Raw genomic sequence first — 12,007 nt, 5'->3', positions numbered from 1 at the left:
AAATAATGCATGGGGCATCGACCATTGCTCAAAGGGAACAAATACCACGCGTGGAATTGCAAAGAATCCAAGTAATCGTCGAATTCGAAAGAAAGTTGGGCCGGTCTAGCGACTAGTGCAATGGCACGAGTATCGGCGTGGAGAGAGCTCGCGTGTTGGATTAAATTAAGTGGATTAGTAAAACGGAAAGGGAGGCAGGCGAAAGTACGGGACGACAAATTCTATCGATTCCCCGACGTGCTACCAGCAGATATACATGCTCCATCCAGCATGGGGGGAAGATATTGGAAATGGCAATCGAGCATCGTGGGACGAGGTATGAACCGCTACCACCACGCGACCACCTTTGTTCTACCACCGTATTACTCGCTGGTCCTGAGACTTCGAGTCATGCCGGAACAGACGGAGAACGATGACACCTCGAAATGCCACGGTCTGAGCGAGTTTTGTCCCGATCCTGCGTGCTTTCGTGTCTCCTTGGCATGCAGGTAGTCGGTTGACCGTCCCTTAGGGGAAGGGAACAGATGTGCGCCGGTCTGTTTCAATAATGGAAACTATTGGGGTTATTCGCCTCCACCATTTTAGTGTTTGGCACGAGTAACGACGAGGCAGGTGAAACGACAGGCTTGTTTCATATTTCACGGTTATGCCTACGACCGTTGCCCGTGCAAATAACGAGGAACCTTGGAAAATGAAATAGCCGAGTAAAAATGTATCAAGGAGCGGAACACAACGTTGTTTTCGAACAACGTAATTATGAAATATCGCCGGATTACTCCCGATCGTTCGATCAAAAGACGTTAGCGTCACGAATTTGATTCTCTCGGGTCAGGTTTACCTACTTGTGGTATCTTAGACGTTGAAGTTGTTTTCTCGACGGATCGAGCACGGCTGATAAATTCTCAACAAGACGAAGTCGGACAACAGTCTTAGTCGTGTTATTCTCAACTCCACTTAAGCCAAGATGGTCAAAGATAATCGCGCAACTTTCCCGCTACCAAAGCGCGAGAAAAGTTCAAAATCATACGGAACTTTTTCAACTCGTGAAACGCGTTTTCCGCGTTTAACGAATCGACGACTGAATCGTCGATTTTACAGCGTACACAATGTACGTGCGATTTGTGCGTCGAAGTTCGGGGAACGACGATAGAAAAGGGACGATGACCCGCAAAATTTCGGGATCGTCTTGGTCGATGGCATTATCATCGTTGCGCGTGCATAACTTTGTGCTCTCTTGACTGTGCCAGCAGCCGGCAAGGTATTGATCGGCTGAACCCACGAGGACCACATGGCGACTCCAAGTTCGTGCGACTTCGTGCGAAATCGGCACCCCTCGTGCCTAACATGGCGCCCGTAGGCGGTCACGTGGTCGCCACCCCCTCACTACCACGCCACTACCACTAAAACAGCGGGCGCACTCGACCACCACAAGGGATATATGCAGCTACCAATTCGTCTCTCTCGTTTTCTCTTTCTCTCTCTCTCTCTCTCTCTCTCTCTCTCGCTCTTTCCCTCCCTCTTTTTCTTCCGCACTTGCTGTCTCTCAAACCGTGTCCTCTTCAGGTTGACTTAAATATTTGCACGGCCAGGTTCAATTAGATATTACACCGAAAGTTTGACCGCACCGCGATAATGAGAAAGCTGTCCGTCCATTTGTTGCTAGCACCTAGCCGACACTGGGAAACTGATTTTTCCCCGCTTGAAAATTCAAGCGTTTCTGAACCACCGAATTTTATCATTTCTCATCGGTATTTCACGACAGCTCCAAGGCAAAAATACCGCTAGTCTTGTCATTCGAGTCACATGGCTCGTTTCTCTTCTGCAAAATGATCCGACAACTAAATAGATCCTCCCCTCCTACTACCGACTACGTTTTCGGCTCATTTTTCCTCGAAACCATCGTTCGTTTCCTTTTTTCCCACGTGTATACACTTCGTCGGCGTCTCTGTACCATTTTGAAGCAACGCGTATAGTGGATAATACTGGTAGAAAGAAGCGAGTCGACTTTTAGCCACTCCTTCAAAGTTTGGCTTAATTAATGAAACGAAAGGAGCAGTGAATTTTTAACTGGCGCAAGTTAAATCGTAAAACGGTGGAGCGCCGCGTAAGTTTCCCAGCATGAAATAATGTGCTTTTTGGATCGTCCCGCTGTATTCCAGTTGACGGGACAAGCCTGTAAGCGTTACATTAAATTTGTACCTTTGAGCGCGATCTAGTTTTCCTTGAAACGAAACGAGCTAAACTTGATATCTGCGAGGCTTTTGCATCAACATCCGCTTTCGTCTTTTTTCTACGTGCCAGGCTTTCCCAGCAACTGGCATTCTAGCGACTGCTGCAATCCTGCAGCGGTGCACACGGCCGGTCGATCGTACGTGTATCGGACATCTTAAGCCACGATATTAGGAGGATGCGGCGATGGAGAAAGAGAGAGAGCGAGGCGACAGAATCGAGGGAGAAATGCAGACACGAAAGGACGATGGGAGAAGAGGAGGGTGCCGGGGCGTTTCGGAGAGCCAACGGTTCCCGACTCCAAGTACCCTCCGGACACCCTCCATTTGTCCCTACTATTCCCACCCTTAGCCTTCCGCTATCTCACGACTGACGCATCGTCCTGCAGAACAGGAGGGAGACGAAGAAAGAGATAGAGAAAGAACGATCGATCTTTCAGGATGCCAGTCGTACCGACGACCGATTGAAAGGTTTCTGATTCCTGACTCGAGGCGAGAAATCCTGACTTGGAAAGAGGCGAACGGTCAACGAGCTACAAAGGTGGATATGAATGGGGCCGATTTTTAAATGCACCGGCTTGCCCCGCTCGTTATCGAATATCCCGTAATTCTCTCTGAAAACGTTCCGCTCTCTCTCTCTCTCTCTCGCTAAATCGTGCTACCCCTCTGTCGTCGTGTTGCCAGCGACCGTATAAATTCGCGCAACGAATCGCGGAAAACCTATAGTGAAAACTGTAGTTTCATGCGTTGTCGAGGTACGTGATACGTGACGATGGAAGAAACACCGTGTTACCGGAAGCAGCGCAAAAAGCACGAGAAGCAAAAAGGGAAACCTCGGAAGTGTAAACTAAAACCGAAACAAGAGTCGAACGTTTCAGAAGTTAATAGATAGAAAGGAAAGTGGATCGGAAAGGACGCTGGTTAACAAGAAACCATCGGAGGTATCGTTCGTGATTTCATCGAGCACTTTCGAGATAACGAAGGAGAAAATTAATAACACGAGGAATATACGTGTATATCGAACTAATGTTTCAACCGACGGATCGTGTACACAGCCGTACGATCGGACAAGATACGCGGGCACGGTGACGCATCCTGTGGGATACTCGAGAGACCGATCGATCTCGCTGGACACGAGTCACCGGCTATGGCAATGACCGCTGGCGAAGGCTTGGTAATATTTTCGTACCCTATTAACGAGATAAGCCAATATTTTTAAAGCGATATTTGAGAGAAAATGTGGCAAGTTTGTACGGTCGGTGAAACAGTCGCGACATAAAATACCAGGATATCGTACTTATCTTTATCGTGTTACAACGATTGCGGTAATTATCGTCGTAAATAACACGGAACGGTATCGTTCTGGAAAGTCTCTTAGATTTACGACAAACAGGGTCGTAATCCAAAAACGATTTTGGATCCTGTCGAAGTTAATTAACCTAATACGCGGTTGCGGTTTCCTATGAAATTTCCATGAAATTGGCCGAGAAAGACTACTACCGTGGATCGGGCTCAAGCTTCCCGGGTTAATGGAAGAGTTTCATTAATAGTTGATAGGGAATCGTAATAGAAAAATGATTATCCGATAAATATGGAGAACAGACCCGTAACGTGTCAAGCGCGTGGTCAACGACGAGATCGGACATCGCGATAAGAAGTATACCACACGACTCGGAAAAGTTTTCCCCAAAAGCTCGTTGGGGCTTGTAAGTTTGGCTCTCGGTATCTTCCGTAAAAGCGCTTCTGTTCCCTAATTAACGCACGAAAGCACACGTCGAGGGGCAGATCGTCAGAACCAACTTTAAAGTCGTTCTGGGATCTTGTGTAATCTGTGCGAGGGAACATTTCCAGGTGAAACGACTTTTACGCTTTGCCGTGACTTTGAAGGAAAAAGTCGGAAGAAAATTCGCAAAAATTCACTGGCGTTTATCGCGTTTCAACGACACCGATACCGATTAGATTTCGAAAAAAAATGTATCCCGCTCGGATTCTTCCGACTAAAGTATCTTATCGCGCGAACAAAATTTATCACGAAATTAGAGGCGCTCGGTCGAAACGATAATAATCGTAATTTCGCGTAAACTTTCTCGAGTCGCCGATGAAAAGCTTTTAAAGAACTTAACGATATACTTTGCGAAGAAACTAAAAGGGGGCCGTCGACTGAAAAGGAGAAACGGGGAGAGAAGGCGTTGTAGAGTGAGGAGACGGAGGGCTGGAACCGAGTAGACAGAAGCTCCAAGTTTAGAAACGCAATAGAAAGAGAAACGAGGCGGGGGTGGAAGGAGGACGAGAGCCACTCGTATTGATCCAGCAGATACGCTCGATTAAACCGCAAATTGCAACGGATTGGCGTAAGTTACAACGTACTAAGACTACTAATACCGAGTACGGTGCTTTCACGATGTTGCCGGAAGCTGCTGATAGCGACGGCATCTGAAAATCAACTGACGTGTCTGCGTCGTTGCTGCGTATATGCAAGGTTCCGTGTGTTGTACGAATACGCGTGTCCGCGGTTCGAACGAAACGGAGACGGGACGTTGACGCCAACTTCCAAACTATCGGATAAACTCGACGCAACCGAGCATCGGTTTACCCGTCACCGTCGTTTCATCGACCGCGATTTAAAGAATCGTATAATCCCGCTGTAAAACCAGCGAGCATCCAACCAAGAATTCAATTCGAAATTCGATTAAGGACGACCCGAACAAACCCGCGAAACTAAAGGAGCGTATCAGCCAGCCTGTATCTGGTGCACCGTGCACGAGAGCTGCACCGGTATACACGCGGGAAAGAACGGAGACGACCAACGTACGTTCAGCAATTATGTCACGGAAAAATCTCGAGCGAAAATCAACAATGGAGAAAAACCGATGTAATTGAGTTTATGAAACTTGTTCTCTGAACGACGAGATGTCACGTACGTATGTCCTCGCCTCGCCTTTTTTATCTTGGTATCCTATCTGTCTTCGTTCTGCCGCTGTTTAGCGGTTACCTCTCGCTTTAACCTTTCCACAGTCTCCATCCCCTCGTTGGTATCGCGGCGTTAATTCGTCGTCGCGCTGAATTAATTACACGCCGTTTTAGATACCGAAGTCTGTCTATTTGGGAAATCGCTATTTACCTTGCCGCGCGCGATTCAAAAGCGAATTCGGCAATTAGTCAGGGGTGTATAACTAAATATTCAAGGAACTACCGGTGAAATAAATCGGACTAATTCTCGGCATGAACGACCGCCGAGCTAATGCCCCGTAAATTATCCTTCCAACGAGAAGAAATTTACAACGGTCTGTAATATTGAACGCGTCTCGTTCGAATAGCGGAATCCAAACGGTGTCGATCAAACTTTGTAAAAATCGATTCTTTCTTCGAGATCTCGCATGCTCGCTGCTGTACAACTGGCAAGGATACGCTGCGTCGATGATGCAATTCTCTCCGTTGAATTTCTGTACCACGGATATTTTCCGCAGAAACAACTTCCCCCCCCCCTGCAAGAATCAACTTCATAAACAGTCGATAGAGAAGGGTTGTTTACACCGTAAACTACGCCTTTCATGCCAACCGTATTGCGCATAAGAAGGGAATACGTGCTACGTAAAATCCGCGTTTACACCGATATATCGAGTAAAGGGTGAATAATATTTGCGAGCAAGTAGTACATGGGTAGATATACAGCCATGTTAAAAATTCCTTGAAATTCGCGCACCTAGACGTAAGTACATCCGGGAAAGTTGTCTGGAATCGACGACGTTATTTTTATCTCGTGGTATGTCGTTCGATTTATTTGGAACGTGGTTAGGTTTGATTGGCGAGCGTGACACACGTCGGACAATTCGAGTTTCGCATTAAACTAGACCGTACTACTAATGGTCCTTTTCGTTTCACCCTGTTCGAGTAAGCTCCTCCCCTAGACTATGGGTTGCCACGCTGCTTTCGGACCCAAATTGATTGGACTGTGAATCGTCCGGTTTGAATTATTCATACTTTGTCCGCCGATAAACCAATTTCTGTAGCGAGCGAATCGAGGAGGAAAAGATCGGCTCGCCACGCGACGCACGAACGACCAACATCGAGGAACAAAGAGCAGAATGGGAAGCCAACGATGGAAGCTCGATCGTCGAATGAAAAGTGGAGAAAGGAAGAGAAGTGCGTCGAAAACCCGAGAAGCAGCAGGTCAGTTAACTTTATCGGAGAGATCATCGGACGACCTACAATGACGTTTAATTTTATCATTCGATCCAACGACACGGAAGGTACGAACGAGAGGAAAAATACACAACATCGCGTTACTCCGCGGGTTTATCGAGCTTCGATGACTCAAAGCTGCGAAGAAAAAGAAGGTAACGTTGGAGTCTCGTTGGCCTCTTCCTTCCTCTCTCGTTTTCCAACGCGTCTCGTTATCGACTCTCTCGCCATTCCAGACGCGGTATTTTAATTTGTAGGTTAAGGACACGCGAACAATTAGGCACGAGTCGTCAACTGTGATAATCTAATTTCATCTAATTGATAGTCTCAACGACGCGATAAAGCCAATTCCGTCTGCGATAATAAAATGAAAAAGACACGTTTGAAAGCGTCGAGCAAAGAGAGAGAGAGAGAGAGAGAGAGTAAGAGGGGGATGATAGGATAGAAGAGAAGAACGGAGAGAAGAAGGAAATGATATTAACGCACCGAAAGTCCGCGGTCGCTTTAAAGCCCGTGGTCGATGGCGAACGTTATGAGAGGAGTCAATACAACGAATTCGAATAACTTTCTCGAGCGGTGCGCGCCAGCAGCATCCCGATATTAAAGAATTGGCCAAGTTTCGAGTCGATAATAAAATCGCCAACTAATCGTCTATCCATCGGTGGAAAGGGACGCATTACGCGGCGAATCGTCGCAAACGACGCGAGAGGAACTCCATCCAAGTTTCGCGAAGGCAATCGTATTTACGATGGTTCCTCATCCCCGAGTCAGGTCGAGTCAACACCCGCGATAAGAGGACACTTTTACTTGCACTCCAACGAAGAAACCGCTCCCGGCAGCCGCTGCTTTTGACCTTTTGCTTTCCCGGATCGAGCATGGCAAGGGGGGATCTTCTCGACAAAAGATTTATGAACCCCTCGGCAATGCCAGTATGCTACTTATTCTATCGTCGAGTACACACTCGACGTTCACAAAAAATGCGGGGGCGGTATGTACACGCGACCGATCCTCAAAGAGAAATCTTAAAAAGGACCGACCCCCGTTTCGTATCGAATCGATCATTTTCAGGCTCGCTAGCTCGTATACCTCGCCAATTGTTTGACATTAATACGCGTTCACCGGATTCACCGTCATTCGCTCGTGTTAACTCTAACCTCTGTCTATCTGCACCGAGAATCATCGCTGTATCGCGATCAGACGTCCATCGTCTCTCTCTCTCTCTCTCTCTCTCTCTCTCTCTCTCTCTCTCCGACTTTGTGAAACCGAAAGACGAAAGTTCCCTTTCGTTTCTTTGCGCGGCGTGTCGGTCACCACCTACCTACCTACTGACATTTCGAACCTGCGGAAGTGGAATTACGTTCGACGGTTCTCGAACGCGTAGCCAATTGACACGATTCCCAGTAATTTTACCCGGTGGTTAGAACCGAGGTCGGGTTATACGTGCCAGGTCGCGAACACGGTATACTGAAACTAATCATAATGTATCCTCATCGGTTGGGGGCAGTGCTATGATTGGTCCGTTGCGGTATTCCTCGCTGCCAGATAAAGTTACCGTAATATGGATTAACTGCCCGGTATAGCTCGTATTCCGATTCGACGCTCGTATTCGCGACTGGGATGCGGTAATGAACTCGTAACCAGCGTTGCTATCAACCGCATCGAGATTCGCGGTGTCTTTTAATAACGTATTCGCGTGGAATAACATATCGCCGCGACAAATCGCTCCGCGCCAATACCACACACGGATTTTGACTTTTGCGAGCATCCCTGTTGAAGCGGCTCGCGCCTTCGCCGAACGACAGGCCGATATTTCATGGTCGCGTTATTCTTACCGAAGAGGAACGCGTGCAAACGTGTGCCGGCAGACGTCGCGTCGCGACGCGCGATTCGGATTTTTAAACGTCGTGTCTCCGACGGCGCCGCATGCGTTCCAGTATCCGACACTTGATTTATGACGTTTGTTTTTCAAGCGGGGCGCGGATGATCGTCAACGGCATTCGCGGTACGAACTGTTCGCGACGCGATTCGTTCCCTCGCGACCATTGAAATATCGTCGTTTGTCGTCGGGTTTTGCGTTCCGAGGTCAACGATCCGAAAGATGCGAGCTCGCGCGCACGCATCGCATTGAAAATGACAAGAGAAATCGACGTTAGTACAGCGAGCCGAGACAAGCGCCAAAACGGGCCAAGGAACTTCAACAACGGCATAAACAGAACGTAGTCGGTAGATAATTGGATAACACGATGTTGCTCCTTATCTTCTGAAAGCCGACCGAGAAAAAATAAGCATTAGCGGTGCATGGAAACGCAATAAACAGCCGTGGAAAATGCTGCATCAGCGGAACCGGGTCCCTTCGGATACCCCCATAACGGCAATATGCATTTCCCGGTGATTACAATTTCGGTTCTGCGGCGTGGTTTTCCCTGTTGTAGAATTAGCAGAAATTCTGACTCAGTGAGCAAAACAGTGCTGTTGCCGCAATGCCAGTGGCGTATTAATAACACGTGCTTCGTGTAATTTCAATTCCCGCCGCACGCTTCGTCGCAGTGCGCTTCGATTCTCCCTGCTATTGGAAAATAATACACGAACTAAATTCATAACGGCCTAACGAGCTTGCGTTACGGCCTACCGACGTCGCATCTTCCATCTCGAAAAATACACTTTCATTCAGAAACGAGAGCCATCGATCATCCGCGTTGAAACACGTCGCTAATCGACACGATGCTTCGAAAATTTACTCTGCTAGGCAACCGACAGCACGACTTTTTCAAAAGTTATTCGCTTCTTCTTTCCACGCCCAATGTTCGTATTGTCCCGTTTCTTCGATAATCATAGGCGAGTCATTTTTCACCTTTTAACGATACTCGCTCAACGAATGTACAGAGAATCAAATTCATCCGTTCGATAATGCTCGATAAACGCAATGCCGCGAGGCGAGCGCTACGAGACCAGTCAATGCCAGCAGTTCATCGGTTCAAAATGCAGAAAAGAGGAGAGAAAAGAACGCGTGTAGCGCGTTTGCACGGATGAAAGATCCAAGAGGAAGAAAGAGAGCGCACACAGCGAAATCGCATCTATCGGCCGACTATCTTTGGAGCACCGTGTCGCGAACGTATGCACATGCACGTGCTGTGCGTCAGGAGAATGTGAACTGGCGTGCGTAAAGGCACGCGATGCAACGATGTGCTCGCTTCGCGACCAATTTATTTCGTTCCTTCTCTCGCCGAAATATCGTCGAAAGAACGATGGATGCTGCATGTCGGTCGCGTACTACGATTACGAAACGCGCGCGGTGTGCCGTTAAGGTCGAGTACCTCGGATGTGGGACGCTCGGTACTCTTTCTTCTCGTTCCTCTAGTCTCGATGCTTCGCCCTTGACAACGAGTTGCTCGCCGTCCACACGGCGAAAATCTTTCCGTCGTTCGTTCCTTCGAATCAAAGATACCGATCGATCGATCACCGCACGCTCGTTACACCGTCGTTACGACGCTTTAATCCCTCAAACTCTGGCTCGGGTTTTCCTTCTCTCGCTTGGTCGAGCCGTTCGAAGGAAGGCAGGCGAACGAATAAAATTAATCGGTTGAACATCACCGCCGTAGATCGTTAACGAACGCGAACGATGCCGATAGCGGTGGCGGATCGTAGCCGTCGTCGTGTTCTTCCAAGAAGCTCGGTTATATCGCGCACTTTAATCATTTAAACGGGACACCGTTGGTCGATACCTTTATATTCTTTCCAAGTATCCACCTAGAGGGTACGGTTATGTCACTGATTAGGGTTTACAGTCACCGGGTTGCACACACAACTCCCCTCGCTACGGGGTGGTACAATACCGAGTGGGGGAAGGTCCATGACCCTGCACCCGGTGCAACTTCCGTTCCGCATCGTTGTTCGGCTACTCGACGCGCACTACCCGAGCAAACGAGAATATAAAATTACCTTCTCGACCGTAAAATAACCAAGAGCAAGCAGCTTCCGCGAGTATTTTAATTCGCGTTCGAGCGCAACCGGACGAACATTGTTTTCGTTAGCCAAGGATATAGCTCGGCTCGATCGATCGGACGAGAGTAAAGATTTCTAAATATAGAATCGAACGGTGTACGAGAGGTCTAATTAAACGATTTTCCTCTATGCTTCGAGCGCACGTTGTCGATGACAATCGCGTAGCACGCCAGAAAGTAATCTCCATCGATTCGAGAACAACAATTATTTCGGCGTTTCGCCGTGTGACACCGTGCGTGATCGATACGGTTCGTTGTGACGTATTTAACCTTGGTTCGAGCGACTCGATTTGAACGGCACATGTTGTGTCAACACATCGCGACGCCATCGTCTTTCGAGCCGTCGGCGTTGGCCGGCGAGCAAAAAAACACCACCGGAAACGCAACACGGAGAATATGATACGTAATAAGGAGAGTAAGGTAACAACAACACTCACCGAGTTGGACGTACATCTTCGGCCTGATGTTTTCCTGCCATGCAGCGAAGACGATGGTGACGGTGGCGACAACGCACCAGCAGGATAACACGGGGTGCATCCTCGTTTCCAAGATGGTACGCCTCATCTTCTCTCGGGTGGTTCGAACGACGCCGAAAACGTGCCAGGATTCGTAGTCTCCTCCGTGGATCACGCAAAGGAGAAAGAACCTCGGTAACTCACGAATACCGCACCAACCACCGGCACTCTTTACTCCCCGTTAAGCACAGGCTCCGACGTAACAACGGAAGGAGAAAGGACGTGTTTCTATCACTCTCTTTTTCCTCCCTTTCTCTCCACTCACTGCAGCAAAACGTGCGAGGGTGCCGCAGTCACGTGCAGCGTGCTCCTCGTCGTTGTCGCAGTCGTTGTCCTCCAGCTCTGTTCACGCATGTTTCCTTGCGGACGGCCGTCTTCCTGATCGCGCACATTCACGAGATCGAACGCGGCGTGCCTGCACGCACCTCGACGACGTATCCGAAAATCGGCCGGCGATCGAAAATGGACGAGGAGAGATTACGTGAGGGGGAGAAAAGCGGACGAGCGACACAGAAAAAGAAAGAGACACAGAGTGAGAAAGATAGAGTGAGAGAGAGAGAGGGGGGGGAGAGAGAGAGAGAAAGGAAAGGGAAAGAGAGAGAGGACGCGTGCGTGTACGCGTGTAAACGAAAGAGACGCAGGCAACGACGAATCGGCGCACGAACGCGACGTGGATATAATACGCGATCGTATGCGTCTATCCCGATACACCGTGCGATCAACGATGTTGAAACGCACCACGAAACGATCCGAAACTCACGACGGTCGGCGTCACACTGACACCGCGCAACGCCACGACAGGTGACACGCGCTCCCCACTACACACGAAGCCTCTCTCGGGTAGAATCGGCCGGTTGTACGCGCAGCCGCGTCGATAGTGCTGCGCTCGTTCTCTCCTCTACTCCGAATCGCATGTGCGTGGCTACGCGCCGCTACCGCACGCACACGTACCTCTTACGCACGTGGTGGGTAGGAGTAAGAGCCGCCAGAGAGAATAGGGGGCAGTGGATGGAAAAAGGGGAAGGAAATCGAGGGGAGATAGAGGCATACAGGAGACACCGGGCAAGCGCCGATTTTCAAC

The 12,007-nt window shown here is 48.9% G+C and overlaps 1 protein-coding gene across 2 annotated transcripts in view; it reads right to left on the bottom strand.

The window, feature by feature from the left end:
- Nucleotides 1–12,001, bottom strand: part of LOC122566551 (semaphorin-1A) — a 121,829-nt gene extending 109,828 nt beyond the window's left edge. The window contains exon 1 of one of the 2 annotated variants that reach the window (XM_043723985.1): nucleotides 10,849–12,001. In XM_043723985.1, the coding sequence (XP_043579920.1) occupies nucleotides 10,849–10,975 (127 nt within the window). In that variant the 5' untranslated portion in view covers nucleotides 10,976–12,001. The remainder of the gene's footprint in view (nucleotides 1–10,848) is intronic. The other variant, XM_043723976.1, reaches the window with a different exon arrangement.
- Between the last annotated feature and the right edge of the window lie 6 nt (nucleotides 12,002–12,007).

The sequence above is a fragment of the Bombus pyrosoma genome, linkage group LG1, assembly GCF_014825855.1.
Source record: "Bombus pyrosoma isolate SC7728 linkage group LG1, ASM1482585v1, whole genome shotgun sequence".
NCBI lineage: Eukaryota > Metazoa > Arthropoda > Insecta > Hymenoptera > Apidae > Bombus > Bombus pyrosoma.
Note: the sequence above shows the minus strand (reverse complement) of the source record. Positions and strands in the feature narration are given on the sequence as shown.